Source organism: Alnus glutinosa, chromosome 12 (assembly GCF_958979055.1).
Source record: "Alnus glutinosa chromosome 12, dhAlnGlut1.1, whole genome shotgun sequence".
NCBI classification, from domain to species: domain Eukaryota; kingdom Viridiplantae; phylum Streptophyta; class Magnoliopsida; order Fagales; family Betulaceae; genus Alnus; species Alnus glutinosa.
This window is the reverse complement of record NC_084897.1, coordinates 15,610,935-15,628,277: the sequence shown is the minus strand read 5'-3', so window position 1 is coordinate 15,628,277 and position 17,343 is coordinate 15,610,935. Positions and strand designations below refer to the sequence as shown.

Here is a 17,343-nt window from a genome sequence, read left to right as displayed (position 1 = left end):
CACGTGTCTACCGTAATAAAAATATATAAATTTATTAAAAAATAAATAAAAATACTTATTCTTTAAAAAAAAAAACAAAACAAAAAAAAATTAAAAAAAAAAAAAGCTGAAGGAGCCGGCCACCCCAGTGGCCGAGGGTGGCGCGCGACCACCCCCAAGCCACAGGGGGTGGCCCGATGGCCACCCCAGGCCACTGGGGGTGGCCACGCGCCACCCCCAGTGGCTGGGGGTGGCTGGGGCCGGCCAGGCCACCCCTAAAGGGGTGGCCGGCCCCTTCAGCTTTTTTTTTTTTGTTTTTTTATTTTTTTTGAATTTTTTATTTTTTTTAAAAAAAATATGTATTTTTATTTTTTTAAATAAATTTATATTTTTTTATTACGGTGGACACATATCGCCATCTTATTGGCGACATGTGTCGCTGACGTGGCATTTGACGGAATCTGTTAAAAATTTTAACAAAATTTGACGCTAGGGATCGATTTGTAATTATTGCATATCACGAGGACCTCCCATGAACTTTTTAAACTATAGGGAGTGAAAAATAATTATGGTATACCACAGAGACCAACGGTGTAATTATTCCAAAAAGAAAAGGGAAAAAACACAAAACAAAAAACAATAAATATTATATATATATAAAGTTATATGTTTCCCTCTACCTTCAAACTCCCAAAAAAAAAAAAAAAAAACACTCCCGAAGGTTGGGCAAAACACAAGTGCAATATGCCCTAAAAAATTAGAGAAAATTGTCAGTTACCCGGCCGAAACCATTGTCCAGCTCTAGAGGCGAGTCTTGTGAACCCTCCACTGCCGCTGCCTATTTTGAGAGGAAGAATGGAGGAAGCGGGACGAGAGAAAGAGGTGGTGACACCAGGGGAAGTGCTGGGAAAGGCATCCGACGTGAAGGCAGGGAGAGGCGCCTATGTGGCGCCCCACAACAACTTGGTCTACGCTTCCCTCACTGGGTTTCGCCGCACCGTCTCCCCTCCCCCCGACCAGGATCAGGTTCTTTCACAATAAATAATACACTTGAAATCTTGAAATTACGGAATCATCTTTGCTTCTTTTTAGTTGTAGTATTATTGGCTTCAGCTGCTTCCTCTTTGTTTTTTTCTTTTTGTTTTTTGTTTTTGTTTGTTTTTTTTAAAAAAAAAAAATTTAATATTCATTGTCACTTTCAGAGACCCACTGTGGAAGTAACTCATCTCAAGGCCCATGGTGTTATTCCAGAACCGGGATCCGTGGTTCTTGCCCGAGTAAGTGGCCTTCTTTACATATCCTCCTGTGTGTGTGTGTTTGTGTTTGTGTTTTTTTTTTTTTTTTTTTTTTTTTTTTTTTTTGTTTTATATTAATACTTGTTATTTTGGGATCGGAAAGGCACTAAGATCCATATGTGTTTGCGATTTCAAATCGTAAGATTTAAAAATATCGATTTTAAAACCAGAGATTTGAAATTGTTAAACGTTTTGTAAAATAAAATTGCATTTTAACTTTTAAAACTGCAGTTTACCTTTTAAATCATGCAATTTTAAAAATGCACCTCTTGCCTCGCAATTTTTCAAAAACGTACTCACAAACTATACATAATTGTACAAGTCTGTATTAGTTTATAGTGCTCTTTTGTGCCTTTGCATGATTTGTTTTTCATTGTTGAGAACATCGTTACAAGCATTATTTATAGGATTCGAAACTATATATCCATTTCTTCCCATCCGGCTTATGTTTGTATAAGAGCACGCCAAAGTTTTCTTTCAAGCATAATGCTGTATACATATGCGTTTTTAGTTTTTTTTTTGGATGAATATATGCATTTTTTGTTGTTCGCTTGAAAAACGTTTGTATGGCTATCAATCCTACTAACTTTCCTTCTTTCTTTCTTTCTGCGAGCTATGTTTAAAATGATTTATATATGTAGACGTCTTTTTTTCTTTTCCTGATTATAATAGGTTACTAAAGTGATGGCTAAGATGGCTTCAGCTGATATTATGTGTGTTGGTCCCAAGTCTGTTAGAGAAAAGTTTACTGGCATAATTAGGTATGTATCATCCTTTTATTATTGTAACGTATGTAAAATCATCCCTTTATTTATTAAGGGAACAGTTGCACCTGTACCTTTCTATCTGGATTGGGAATCTAAAGGCTGCCCCAGCCCCTTTACTTGTTTTGCTAAGATGGCTGCATATAGATGAAATAGTGGAGCGCAGACCCTAAACAACTTCTTATTGTTGTACTCTTGAACATAATAATGACATTATGATTCCTGTTTTGTACTAACCAAATATTTGGTAGTATACAGCCAGGATTAGATAGCTTTGTCATTTTCTTTAGGAGCTAGAGACTTTGAGCACAAGTGATGCGGCTAGCAAGCTTTGATTTCATGTTTATGGGTGTCTTAAGTATTTCTTAAAGTTTTGGCAGATTATTAATTAATCTAGTTTTGGGGCAGCTATGCTATTAAGTATTTGATTTTGTAGTTTGTGCTGAATTCAAGACAGTCAAGAGTCTTTATTTCACAAGTCTTATCTAACTTTTTGACTACTTGCTCTTGTAAATAGAAGTATTTATTATGCTAGTTGTCTCTAGAGGTCTTGGAACTAGGAGATAATTATTAGGAGATGTTGAGTTACTTAAATTCAGTCCTTGAAGCATTGTAAGACATGGCTTTTTTTTTTTATTAAACCAAATTATTGCAGAGAATTATTCTCTACAGCCCTACATTGGGTTTGTGTCTTTTCATAAACTTTCCCTACCTATATCTTAATTTGCTCTAAATCAGTTTCAACAGTCCTTAGTGTATTGTGGACTGCATTATTCGGTATCAGTCAGAGCTAGTGGCATTGATTACGGTGGGTTTTCTGTGGTTATGCCTCTCGGGTATTGGAATGCCTCTCGGGTTTTCCAATTAAAGAGTGGGTTAATTCTATTGTGGTTAGTGTTTGGGAACACATCTTCATGTCCATTCCCAATTCTCTGGTTTCCACTTATGATTTAAGGTCATCGGTTATCTGGTCATGATTTATACAAGACGCCTATTTGTTTAAGAGACTTGGTGTTCACCTATGTGCTTCATTTCATTCATGCATATTGCTCACAAGTCTTCATTTTTTCATAATCAAGTATGTGTAATTGCATAGCAATTTCTTATTGCTCAAAGCATGTAATTCTGGATACTTATGCAGATATTTAAATAAAGTTCAATCAAATTATCTGTTGTCTCAGAAGGCCTTATTTTTTCATACCTTTTTCGGTGGATAGCTACTTAAGATTTTTTTTTTATAAGTAAGAGAATTTTATAAAAAGCGTAAGGCGCCCCTAAAGTACACTAGAAGTATACACAAGGACACCAAAAACAAGGAAGAAAGAAAAAGCAGGAAACAAACTACAAAGAAATCCAAAAACCACAAAACAGCCCAAACAAACAAAGGACCCAACAACCCAAATAATAGAGAAACCCACAAAGATACTACTTCCTTTTGCCTTTGCCACGGCTAGATCCCTCATAATTGATAGAACATTTCAGATTATTCAATTCCCTCTGGCCTTTCAGCTTGGAAGCGGAACCCGCCTTCGAAGGAAGGAGAGGGGCCTAAGTCACCCCATTCATAACCTGGGTGATGGACCAAGCACCCGACAAAAACATAGCAACAACTGCATCGTCCCTTGCCTTCTAATCCTGAGGGAAAACTCCATCACCCTCCCATGGAAAATCATCATCCTCCTCAACCCAAGCAATACCTTCCTCCTCATCCGAACTAAACCCAATATTCCAATCAATACGACTCGAAGATGCCATAGAAATAGGGGCATTGTGCCAGCATGGAAACAAAAGCTAAAGGTTGAGGATTTGGCGAGAGACACCCAATAGGAGCAGCTCACCTCACCGAATCAGAAGAAGGCGAGAAACACCCCGAGGGCTGGAAAAAATCCAAAGACACCATAGCAGAGGACGAAACCTAGGCTTCATCCATCCTCAACTCCAGAGTAGACCAACCACAAAGATCCTTCATCGGATGAGAAAAGGCAAACCAAGCAAGCGACGGAGAACAGAGACTTAATGATTTCAAAACCTTAGGCTTGCGCATATATAAGAACAGAGGCTTTGACAGAGTCAGGGATAGAGGGGCCCCTGACGATATCGGTGAAGTAATAAAAGAATTCTTAGCTTGAGGCACATCCTGTCGAACCAAGGCAAGAGAAAGCGCAGAACACACCAGAGAATCCGCCAGAGAGGCGAGCACTACCTTTTGAGGTGACCCCGGAAAGGAACCCAACCCAGGCAAAATGTTGAGGACAGCAACATGAGAGTCACGCTCAGTCAACGACGAAGAAGAACCTAGCACCTTCGGCGACAAACACTGAGCGACACCCAGGATAGACCCAAACCCACCATAAACTCTCGCGGAAGGAGTCACCGGTATCAAACAGAGACAATGAACCACACCCACTGGGACGGGAAGAGCTTGGGACCTGGTGACCCGCATCCACAGTCGATACAGAACCTGTATTAAACTTTTTTAGGGCGCACCGGAAAATGGGTTTGCTCTTAGTCTTGCGCCAAGGCCTCATCTTAGAATGCCCAAGGACTAACGACTTAAGAATCTTCCAAGGCCCAACTCCTTTCAAATCTTGCATAAGCTCCCTAAGGGCCTGTTCAAAAGCCAGGACCTGACTCGTCCACGCCCCAAGAAGAGCCAGCATCTCCTTCACACAAGCCTGTGTCTGTTCCGCAAAACCAGCTGAACAAGCAACATCACTTGGGACAGAGCAAAGACGGTCCTTGCCCTGCGGACCAACAGACGAAGAACCCAACAGTCTAGCAGTTACCACGCGTTCTTCTTCACCCAAAGGATTCACTTGCCTTGACGACATAACCACCGCCGTTGCAGCATGGCACATAACCACCCTGTTTATGCATTTCTAGTTTTCATGACTTTTGATTTCTTATATTTTTCTATTTAGGTGTTTCTCTTGTATACTTCCTGTGTACTTGGATGCGCCCTTTTGTTTTTAATGAAATATTTTTACTTGAAAAAAAATTATATATTGTCTCTAATTAGCTTTTTGTCTATTTTGCTTTTGCATTGCATATATTAGATGATATTTGCATTAATTTTATTGTGTTACACCATGAAATCTTATTTATACATAAAGTATACTTGTAGTATGGCCTTCAGCAATTTGAACTTTCGAATAGATTTGTATAATTTAGGCCAAGTTTTTAGTATGTTGCAAACTCAGTCATTCTTAATCTTTGCAGGCAACAAGATGTTAGAGCAACTGAGATTGATAAAGTGGATATGCACTTATCTTTTCGTGCTGGTGACATTGTCAGGGCTCTTGTGGTATCCTTTATACTTGCATGGCCTTTGATATTGTTTGTGATTGATTGTGATATATATATATATATATATATATATATATATATATATATATATATATATATATCCATTTGGAGCATTTTCCAGAAGACAAAAATAATCTCCAATAGACTTGCATTCTTTTTGGTGTGGGTGATGATTCAGTGCAAATTTTCTATTTTGGAGTTGCTAATGATTATTCAAGTGGGATAAATAACTCAGAATGCTACCTTCTCTCTCTCTCTCTCTCTCTCTCTCTCTCTCTCTCTCTCTCTCTCTTTGATTGTACATGCTACATCGTCTAAATCCAGAAAAGTTGTTTCTTATCATGGCTTACGCTTGTGATACCACACAAAATACTGATTTATGATACTTGCAATAGCATTATGATTTGGGAATGATGGGTAGTCATAGATTTATGTAATATGATGATTGAGGTTTCCATTATAGGGTGTGGAGCAAGTTGTTGTAGAAGATTTCTGAAAAGAGGGAGTAAGGGGTTCTACCATTTGGGATCATGGATGAACTATCGGGTACCGGCATGGTTGGCTAGATAAGCCCTTTGGGATATAATATATCGGAGATTAGCATGGTCTGGAAAATTTGAGGTTTGGTCGTTTTGTGGAGCATTGGGAGGGTTGGTTGGTGTGAATTTCCCTTGGAAGAGTATTTGGGGTACTAAAGTGCCGGGGAAGATTGCTTTCTCCACTTGGACAATGGCATTAGGATAGATTTTGATGATAGATTTTATTTGTAAGGGGAATTTATTGATTGTTAATTGGTGTTGTATGTGCGGAAGTAGTGGAGAGTCCGCTGATCATCTGTGTTTTCACCTATTTTGGGTCTTATGGATAATCTGTGACCCAACTTAATGCATGTTGGCAAGGGAGGTTTGATCATCATAAGAATATAAGGGATTTTGAATGTTGTTGTAATGTGTACAATTTGGAGAGTGAGGAATAATAGGATTTTTGACAGTTTTGGGTGTCCTTGGCATTCTTCGTTTTTGAGCTTTTTGTTTGATTGGATGACTGCTTTGGCCAATGTACGCCCCACTTCTTTGTTCTATTTTTTAGATCTTCTGAATTTGAGAATATAATTTTTTTAGGAGTAATAATAATATACTTTGTTTTGTGAGTTTTACTTTTCTAATATATATATATATATATATTACCAACAAAACAAGCCCTTTAGGATCGTGGAAAAACTGTTGGGTACTGGCATGGTTGGCTAGACAAGTGGGACAAGAAAAATAATGTTAACAACTTTAGTGGATTAGAAGAAACATGTTCTTGTGCTTGTCTCTAGTTGTCAAGATCTGAACTTATAATATTATTGAGGAATTTATAGTTCTGCCCCTTTTGGTATTTTCCCTCACTTTGCCATCCTGTGGTCTAGAAAGTGTCACTTTGCCCCCTAAGGTTTGTTCCGGTAGATGTTTATATTTGAATAGGTGGAATATGCATGTGGAACAAATGCGTGTCAAAAGGGTTAAGGGCACCTTTCATCTCTCTTGATGGCAAAGTATAATACAACAAACCTCAGTGGGTCAAATTGCACTTTTCCAACCATAAGAGAGCCAAGTGAACATGGCTTATACCATTGAGGGCAAAGCATAGTTTATGAAGTACTAATTATAGTGGATTTTAGAATTCCATACTATTAAGTCATGTGAACAATGTTAAATAAGTCTTCTCTCTTTTTCCCTAGGCAATGGAGGATGGACTTTTGTTAGTTCCTTGTTAGGGGCAACCGCTTTAAAAGTTTAGTTTCTGAGAGCAAGAAATTAATTATTTGGATCAATCAAGGTTGGAAGCTACTGAGGAATATGTCTATTTATTAGTTCTGCATCCTCATCACTTGTACTTACCATTAATGCTTAAATTGATTATTTGAAGAAAAAAAGGGGTAGATTCTCCTTAACTTGGTTTTTTGATAAGCTGTCCCTTGGAGATGCACGAGCTTATTATCTATCAACTGCACGGAATGAATTGGGTGTGGTGTCTGCCGAGAGTACAACAGGTAAAGATGGTTACCTCTATTTTTCATTGAAATTTCATTAAATAAGATTTGTGCTTCTTTCTAGTTGTATTGGAATTTTAGAATGTTGTTTGCACTATGAGCAAGTATAACATTCTTAGAGTAGTTATATGCTTTCCTATGTTTTGATTATGTTTATGTACCCTTTTCCAATAGAGTGAGCCTTTTGTAATGTGTTGTTTTCATCTTCTTTTTTTTGATTATTTTTATTTTTACTTTTTGCTTACAAGTGTAACCAATGAGGTCTAGTTCAAATGGCATCTCTTTTAAGAATGGGGCAGAGGATAAGGTCACATATTCAAGACTTATGGGTATATGTGTAACTTACCAATGAAAAAAATGGTTGATGTGAGTAATGATCTTAATATATCATATTGAAAGGCAAGTAACAATTGTTAGATAGACAGTCTAAACATCTATTAAAACCCTTTTTGACATAAGTATCTAACTAAGCAAATCATAATAAGTTTTCATTAAATTAAGATCCTGATGCAGGGGAGTCTGTATCATTTATTTGGACAATCAAGAAGTCTTCATAAAAAAAAAAGCACCTTGAGGGAGTGAGTGGTGAGCTATGGAGCGGTGGTGTTGCGTGGAGGCCAAGACTTTCGTGTTCACGGTGGTAGGAGCTTCGGTGGTGAGATTGGAAGAAAGGAGGAAGTCTTTCTCCGGGCTGGTTCTTCTTAGTGCTCAAAGCATAGAGTGGTTGGCGTTGATAATGGAGAACTTGCAGTGGTGCCCGGAGGAGAATGACTTTATCAGGTCTTTCAGGGAGGGGTCTAAGGTACTCATAGTCAGATGAGGCGGCAATGCAGCTAGAAGGTTTCTTGAAGTGGCAGTAGATGGTGTGGGTGGTCGGAGAGGTATTATCTTCATTCCAGAAGGTCGTGATGGGAGGGGTTGGAGGAGTTTTGTCCTTGAATTGGATAAAATCAGTGCATTCCTAAAAGTCCCACTTAGGTTTGGAGTGGGCCGTCATGCTACAATTCTAGAGAAGGCAAGGAGGAATGGTGATGGCGCCATTGGAGGGTATGATCCTGGTGATCCTTCTAGAGCTCTCAGCAAAGATGGTGCGCCTTCCTTTGCAGCAGTTCTGCGTTCAGGACCCGGCCGCTTGGAGGTGGAGAGGACGCTGTCTCAACCAGCGATTCCTTCGGCTGAGGACAAGGGTGATCGCCCGGAGAAGCAGAAGCTGCCGGTTGTGATTTCGAGAGGTTCAGAAAATGGGATTTTTCAAATGAATCCGTTGGGTAAAGACCACTGTTACCGTTGTGGTTCTGATCTTGCGAAGGCCAAGAAGGTCTCTGCTGCTCGTGACAAGACTGGTTGCGTCCATGGCGAGACTTCCGCAGGAAATCAGCTGACAGGAGAGTTGAACTGGTTTTCCTCTCTCTTGACCTGGAAAAGCCAGCTGGAGAAGTTGAAGGCTGATGTGGACCAAGCTTACAGCAAGGTTTGTGATGGGCTTCTTGAGCATGGGCCTGGCCTAAAGCCCAAGGTTAATGGGCGGAAGAGGAAGAACAAACCCAAGAAGAAGAGGAGGCTACGTTGGATCCAGAAGGTTCCGAAGCCCAATGCCTTAGTCTTGAAAGATCGGGTTCTGTCTCCCGAGGAGGTATGTCGCCGGTGAAGGGCTTAGTGGGCTCAGGTAACTCTCCGGCAACTCCTAAGAACTCCGGTGGGCTGGGTTTTCTTTCGTCCGGTACCCATGCTTCGGGGAATCAGCGTGTCGGGTGCTCTTCTTGCCTTGAGCGGGATTCTCGACCAAAATATGACGGAGAACCGTCGGAGGGAGAAATGGGTATGATTGAGAAGTCGGGTTTGTCTCCAAAGCTACCAGAGGTCGCCGGAGATTCTATTTTCGCCCCAGAAGTCCCTGTACCAGTAAGCATCTCCTCTCCCTCGGTTCTGAGCTCGGGGCCAGTCTTGTCCATCCCGGTTTTGGAGGTCTCTCCCAAAGACCCGGTTGGTTCTGCCAAAGCTCTTAAGGATTCTCTTGATATGCTGTCTGTGTGGGCTGGTTCGGGTTCTCCAGACTCTTTGGTTTCTGCGGGTCTCTCTTCAGTTGATTCTTTATTGACTCACAATTCTGGTTCAGGAGTTAGGAAGGGGACGGAACTTGCTTTAATTCCAGAGGAAGAGCCTGTACCTTTGTCTTTTATTGATAAGGTCAGGGGAGTTTCTGGTAAGAAGACTCCAGAGGGTTTTTTGAAAGCGGTTCTAGCGTATTGCCACTGGGTGGGGATTACTTGCGATGGCTTTGAAGATCAGCTTTCGACTGTGTTTGAGGCTATCATCGTCAGTAATGATAAGAAGGCAGTGGGTCCTAGCTCAAGCTTGAGCATCAAAGGTAAGAGGGAATTAAACAGATTAGCTTGTTCTGTTAATTATGACGTACATAGTGGCAGCACCTCACGTGGTAGGTGCAAAGGCAGGGCTTATGGTGGTTTTTATGAAGCCTAAAATCCTCTCTTGGAATGTTAGAGGGTTAAACGAGGGTGACAAGCGGTTGAAAGTCAGAAATTTATTAAGGCAATGGAAGGCTGACATTATTTGCTTACAAGAAACTAAACTGGATTTTGTGTCTAATAGTTTAGTGAGAAGTCTGTGGGGTTGTCACTTTGTTGATTGGTGCTATTTAGCTTCTCGCGGGGCCTCTGGTGGTATTTTGATTATGTGGGATAGAAGGATTGTAGAGAAGATTGAAGTGTATGTGGGTGAGTTCGTTGTTGCCTGCTCTTTCAGAAGCATTGCTGATAATTTCTCTTGGGCTTTTGCTGGAGTCTACGGTCCTAACTTTGACTCTCTTAGAAGTTCTCTCTGGGATGAGTTGGTTGGCCTTTCTTCTTGGTGGGAGCTACCTTGGTGCATCGGGGGTGATTTCAATGTCACTCGCTTTCCTGCTGAAAGATCTAGAGACGTTCGTCTTAATGCGGCTATGATGGAGTTTTCGGACTTTATCTTCGAGCAGGATCTTATGGATCTTCCTCTTGTAGGAGGGCCTTTTACGTGGTCAAATAATCAAGAGATTCCCTCTTGGTCTCGCCTTGATAGATTTCTTGTTTCTCTAGATTGGGAAGTCAAGTTTCCAGGTTCTCTTCAGAAAAGGCTTCCAAGACTGTGTTCTGATCATTTTCCTATTCTTCTTGATTGTGGTGGTGTTCATTGGGGTCCCAGACCGTTCAAGTTCGAGAATATGTGGCTAAAGGCTGAAGGATTTGTGGATAGGGTGCGTCTGTGGTGGGAGTCCTATCGCTTTCAAGGCTCGCCCAGCTTCATCTTTTCTTAAAAGCTTAAGGCCTTGAAGATTGATCTCAAAAGATGGAACGATCAGGAGTTTGGTAATGTGGAATTCCGCAAGAAAATGCATATGGAAGAATTGTGTGCTCTTGATAGGTTGGAGGAACAACGGGGTTTAATTCCTGAAGAAAAGGCGAGGAAAAGTGGGGTCATCAGAGAATTGGAGAATTCTATTTTACAGGAGGAGATTAGCTGGAGACAAAAGTCTAGGGCTCTTTGGCTAAAGAGGGTGATAAATGCACCAAATTCTTTCATCGTGTAGCCAATTCGAATAGGAGATCCAATTCCATTGAGTCACTCTTTGTCAATGGTTCTATCTCTTCTGATCAGCAGGTTATTAGGGATCATGTTGCTCAATTTTATAAATCTCTTTTTGCAGAACCTTTCAGTTGGAGGCCTAGATTGGATAACCTTGTTTTTGACAATTTGGATGCGGGTGAAGCCTCTTCCTTAGAACTTCATTTTGAGGAGAGGGAGGTCTTAGAGGTGGTTAAAGGTTTGAATCGTGATAAGGCTCCAGGTCCTGATGGGTTCACTCTTGCGTTCTTCCAAGATTGTTGGGAGGTGATCAAGACTGATCTCATGGGGGTATTCCAGGACTTCCACACTCATAGCAAGTTTGAATCGTGATAAGGCTCCAGGTCCTGATGGGTTTACTCTTGCGTTCTTCCAAGATTGTTGGGAGGTGATCAAGACTGATCTCATGGGGGTATTCCAGGACTTCCACACTCATAGCAAGTTTGTCAAAAGCATTAATGCCACTTTTTTAGCCTTAATTCTGAATAAGTTTGGGGCTATGGATCTTAAAGATTTTCGGCCTATTAGTCTTATAAGTGGTGTCTACAAGATCATTGCTAAAGTTCTTGCTAATAAACTCAAAAGGGTGGTGGCGAAGATTATTTCGATTCCCCAAAATGCTTTTGTGAAAGGAAGGCAAATTCTTGATTCTGTTCTTATAGCGAATGAGTGTTTGGATAGCCGCATCAAATTAGGTGAGCCTGGGTTACTCTGTAAACTGGATATTGAGAAGGCTTATGATCATGTTAACTGGGACTTCTTATTGTATATGTTGAGAAGATGTGGCTTCGGGGAGAGATGGTGTTCTTGGATAGCGCATTGTATTTCATCGGTGCGTTTCTCGATTTTGGTGAACGGCACCCCTTCTGGTTTTTTTAGTAGCTCTCGTGGTATTAGACAAGGTGATCCTCTGTCGCCTCTTTTGTTCGTCATTGTGATGGAGGCTTTTAGTAAGCTGTTCTATATTTCTGTTCAAAGGGGCTTTCTCTCTGGCTTCTCTGTGGACTCTAGAAGCAATGGAGTGATTAATGTTTCTCACCTTTTATTCGCAGACGATACATTAGTTTTTTGCGGGGCTAGTCCTGATCATCTTCTCTATCTTCGTATGTTATTACTGTCCTTTGAAGCCGTTTCAGGTTTGAAGATTAATTTGGATAAGTCAGTTTTGGTTCCTGTGGGTATTGTGGATAATATGGATGATCTTGCTGGCATTTTGGGATGCGGAGTCTTTTCTCTTCCTTTAAAGTATCTTGATCTTCCATTGGGGGCTCCTTTTAAGACTAAGTCTAGCTGGGATGAGGTAGTTGGGAAGATTGAGAGACGACTGGCTAGCTGGAAGCGGTTGTATTTGTCGAAGGGTGGCAGAGTAACCCTGATAAAAAGCACTCTCTATAATCTTCCTACGTACTTCCTATCTCTACTCCCTATTCCTTCCAGTGTTGCTAGTCGTATAGAGAAGTTGTATCGAGATTTCTTGTGGGGTGGCATAGGTGAAGAATTTAAATTTCATCTGGTTAATTGGTCCAAGGTTTGTTCCCCTATTTCAAGTGGTGGTTTGGGCATCAGGAATTTGAGGCTTTTCAATAAGGCTCTCTTAGGGAAGTGGTTGTGGCGCTATGTCCATGAGAGAGAGGCTTGGTAGAAATCTGTTGTGGATGCAAAGTATGGATCTACTCGGGATGGTTGGTGTTCTTTAGATCCCCCTGGGTCTCACGGAGTGGGGCTTTGGAAGAATATTAGGAAGGGATGGAGTTTGTTTTGCAACCATACCAGACTCATGTTGGGAAATGGATCTAGGATCCATTTTTGGGATGATGTGTGGTGTGGTGAGGTGCCTCTTAAGGAAGCTTTCCCAGTTTTGTATGACATTGCGCGTAACAAGGATGCTCTTGTAGTAGACCATTTGGTTGTGGTGAGTGGGTCTTATCAATGGGATGTTAGCTTTTTCCGAGTGGCCCACGACTGGGAGGTGGATGTTTTGGCAGAGTGAATTATGATGGGGAGGATAAGTTATGGTGGTCTCCTTTTCACAAAGGGAAATTTGATGCTAGATCTTTCTATAAAGCTCTTACTTGCAAAGAGGCTATTCATTTTCCTTGGAAAAGTATCTGGCGGACCAAGGTTTCTTTGAAAGTGGCTTTCTTTGCTTGGATGGCAGCGCATGGGAAGATCCTTACTCTGGACAATCTCAGGAAGAAGCGGGTCATAGTGATTGATAGATGTTGCATGTGCAAAATGAATGGGGAGTCAGTGGATCACTTTCTTCTCCATTGTGAGGTAGCACACACTCTGTGAAACGCCATCTTTAGTCGCTTCAGTCTGTCTTGGATTATGCCTCTTCGGGTGGTAGATTTATTCGCTTGCTGGTGGACGGGTGGTTGCTCCCGGAGTGCTGTCGTGTGGAAGATGGTCCCTTGTTGCCTTATGTGGTGCTTATGGAGGGAACTCAATGATAGGCAGTTTGAGGACAAAGAAAGAACCATTGAGGATCTCATTTCCTTTTTCTTTCATTCTTTATACTCTTGGTCGGCTGCGTTCCTCGCACCTTTAACGGTTAGTTTTAATGATTTTCTTGTATTGTTTTCTACTTCCTCTTAGATGCCTCTCTTGTATACTTCCTGTGTACTTGATTGTGCTTTGCGCTTTTTAATGATATTTCTCTTACTTATCAAAAAAGAAAAAAGATCCTGATGCAGGACTTCCAGTTTCTATTTACTACAATAATAAGGAGCTGTAGGATGCTCATTAAAATTTGTGATGCTATTTTTGTAAAAGTTTTCTCCCTTCCTCTCTTTTCTCCCTCTCGTTGGTGCGTGTTGATATCTTCTATCGTCTATGTGTGCTCTCTAATGTTGCCGTGGTTAGAGCCTTTGGTTTTGGTTGTCTACGATTGGTTTTTTGAGCTGGTTTTATGTAGAGGTTAAAGCCTTTGAGCTCTCGATAGCAGAGGGGTGTTCAATTCTTCATTTGGATGAAAGAAGCCGTGGCGTTTCTCGAGCAATATTGTTGGGTAAGTTGGGTGTTGTTTGGCTGTCGAACTCGGTGGAGGAATTGGTTTGAAGCGCAGAGGTGATCTAGTTTTTCAAATCGTTAGGGGATGGACCATTTTCTTCTTCACTGCAATGTGGCTTCCACTCTGTGGAATTCTCTCTTCACTCGATTTGGTATGTCTTGTGTTATGCCTAGAAGATGTTGAAATTCTAGAAGGCCGAGGGCTGCTGGGATTTGGAAGACAGTGCCAATATGCATTTTTTGGTGTGTGTGTGGAAGGAAAGAAATCTTAAGTGTTTCGAGAACGTGGAGAGTTCCATGGAGGATATTTTAACTTCGTTCTTTCATACTCTGTATCTTTGGACAGTGACTTGTTTGTCCTCTCTTTTGCTTAGTTTTATTGATTTCCTTGTTCGTTTTTCTCTTCCTAGTTAGGTGTTTTTTTTTGTACTTAGGAGTGCCTTGCGCTTTCAATAAGACTAGATTTACTTATAAAAAATAAATAAATCACTAAGATCTTTTTCATTTTAAGTAAATCATAGATAAAAGCATTACGTAGGAGCTTCAGTTGGTGCGTTGCAGTAATGAAGAAAAGAATGAGATTGGTTCGGTCTTAAAAGTCTTTGGATGAATTAATTTAGGTATCGAAGTTTTAGTTATTGCCATCCCTTCCTTGGCAGCAGTGGGCTTGGCAGTAGTATAGGTGGGCCCTCAGGCAGTTTTTTTAGGGCATAGGGATCCTTGACAAAGGGGGCACAGTGTAGCATAGTCGTCCGTTTGTCTCATGAAGGCACTTAACCTGGATCGAACTGGAAGGGCCTCCCAAGCTATCCTCGACACCAACAGTTTTAATCTATCTTAAAGTTTTGCGTTCCACAGGATGTTCCACTCTTTTTTACTTGGTGGACTTTGAATGTTAAAACAATGAGCCTGGTCCGCGTAGTCAAATCCCATGGAGTCCAAGTAGTGGGTTAAGAGTACTAGAAGCCTCTACATATGATATTTATTGCTTTCCATTTAATTGAGAACAAGTTTATGAGATTTCAGAAATACGCTATTGAGGTTTTTGTGATGTCAATTAAATCTGGCAACTAGATATTGATTTCTAGCCCATAGAATCCTAAACTTGTAGGATAAAAGCCGTAGCACAACCTACTTTTTATTGGCCTCCAAACCATTAAAACCAGATCTGCTGCAGTTCTTGTCTGTCCACAGCTCAGAATAGCCATCCAAAAACTTGAGTTCTCTTCCTTTGTTCCGCCCTTAACCAAGTCCCTTTCCTTCTTTCCCTGTTTGACACCCTAAGCTCTGTAACATTTTTTAGCCTTTACACCACAATTCCCTAGTGTAGCTATCCCTGATCACCATAGTAAACATGCTTCCAAAAATTCCTGCAACCATTGTTCTAGCTTCCAGCAACCTAAAGCACAACAAGATTCCGCTATTAGCTTGTAATCGAAGTCCTTTCTCCCACGTCAATTTTATTATGTGTTCCCCTGGACCTATTAGTTGGCCTCTTAAATATGGGACATGGGGATATGGCACCTAATGCACAGTTACAGCGCTTCATGCACTCAAATGTGTTACTGCCACATCGTCTTTTTCATCTCCTTATTCTAATCTTTGTGACCAGGTTATTGTGAAAGCTTTATCTTTTAGGTTGTTTTTAGACCATGTATGATATTTATCTTAACGACAAGCATGATGAGTATGACATAATATAGGTGCTAGTACCCATACATTATTTAGATTTAATGTATGTGATTAAACCATTGCTTTAATACAGCTTAAGACCTATTTGTTATTATGCTGGCTGATTGAATTCTATGTTCTTTAGTGCCTCGCCCATAAAGGGAACTTTCTTGTACTTGCAGTGTATACTGAAGAGTCTGTTTGAATTTAGTTGTTTGGGACATCCATTTTCTGGAGAGTTCATGTTCACGTGATTTTGGTATTGTTATATTTGAGTAAATTCAAACAGACTTTTGAGTAATGATCTTGCTATTCTTTGCTTCCTCAACTAATCTCTTACTCCTAATCAGGTTTTTGCTGCTATCAGTGATATTGACGATTATATAAATTGCTTTGTTTTCATGTCCAACTTAATTATCTATCAGTCCTGCTTCAATTCTCACTTCGATTATCCTAGCTGTTGATTAATTTGCTTCTATTTGGATGTCAAATTATAATGGGATTGATAGGGATTAGGGAAGACAGCACTAATGTTTGTATTTGTGCTGTGTGTAACGACCCAAGGAAATGCGCTAGCCACATTTGTGTTATCACCTCAAAAAGACTAGTCAATTTGGAGCTTCCTTAGAATCCGCCTAGTTTCACCTAGTATCTAGGCAATGTGGGACTTAGCATTCATTACTATCTTTATAAACCACCCACTTTGTGCGTTACTCCTTATCTTCTTATATGGGTTCGGAGTGTTGCAAACTCCCCCTCTTAAACCTATGACGTCCTCGTAAGGGCCACGTCATGCAGTGCATGTTTAAATACCTATTTGTAACATTTCATGAAGCATCTATTATTACTGAATACCTATTTTAAATTTTACCGTCTTCAGCTAGCATATGCTTGGGATTGTGCATGCTTAATGACACTTTTGTATCCGAATGGTGCCCCCAACTTTTGATGCTTTACTGCAGGTGCAACAATGGTTCCAATAAGTTGGACAGAGATGCAATGCCCATTAACAGCCCAAATTGAGCACAGAAAGGTTGCTAAGGTTGGAGTTTGACAAGCTAAAATCAAACTAAGCTACAGAGTCTCTCGAAATCTGCCGTATTTCCCCTTATATTTCTGATAGGGGAAGTATAGTTTAGGAATTTATGATTATTGTTTGGTACAAGCTTCAGTAGCACCTTCTATACTTATTTTTGTAAGTATACTTAGGAATCTGCCTAAAATTGGTGCGGTTCTTGGGTGTATCGACGTATAAAATCTAATTTCAATATAAACTTTATTACAACATTCATTTACAACATTCATTTATGATTTGTAATTTGTATATTCATCATATTACAATTACGTATATGACCCAATATTCGGTGTTTGTTTTTCATAGATAGATTTATGTGTATTAAACTTTTAGGTAACCTTCAGAGCCTGGTCATATAAAAATATCAAAAACTGGTGCCTGAAGTCTGAAGAAGTGAAAATCCGGTGACCCAGATTCTGGTCAACTGGCAAAAACACCATGCATCGGACTCCTTATAATTTTTCCAAACTAATATTTGTCAGAAGCTCTCACCAAATTTAATCCCCACTTTTCTCACGCTATTCAATAAAATATTATTTCCTTCTCACTTCCTGCCCATGTCACTTGTCCTCCGCACCATCAGTCTTCCGC

The 17,343-nt window shown here is 40.4% G+C and overlaps 1 protein-coding gene across 1 annotated transcript; it reads left to right on the top strand.

Moving 5' to 3' along the window:
* Positions 1–664: 664 nt before the first annotated feature.
* On the top strand, positions 665–16,981 carry LOC133851802 (uncharacterized). The gene is made up of 6 exons (XM_062288383.1): positions 665–1,005; positions 1,182–1,256; positions 1,947–2,035; positions 5,258–5,342; positions 7,298–7,379; positions 16,640–16,981. Exons 1-6 carry the CDS (start codon positions 835–837, stop codon positions 16,729–16,731), a joined length of 594 nt encoding a protein of 197 aa, XP_062144367.1. The 5' UTR covers positions 665–834; the 3' UTR covers positions 16,732–16,981.
* Positions 16,982–17,343: the final 362 nt, after the last annotated feature.

Bases quoted from the DNA above. Each gene is read 5' to 3' on its own strand.
- LOC133851802 (XM_062288383.1), top strand. From the start codon at position 835: ATGGAGGAAGCGGGACGAGAGAAAGAGGTGGTGACACCAGGGGAAGTG. The intron at 2,036-5,257 runs GTATGTATCATC...TAATCTTTGCAG, and splicing joins AAGTTTACTGGCATAATTAG to GCAACAAGATGTTAGAGCAA. The intron at 5,343-7,297 runs GTATCCTTTATA...TTTTTTGATAAG, and splicing joins ACATTGTCAGGGCTCTTGTG to CTGTCCCTTGGAGATGCACG.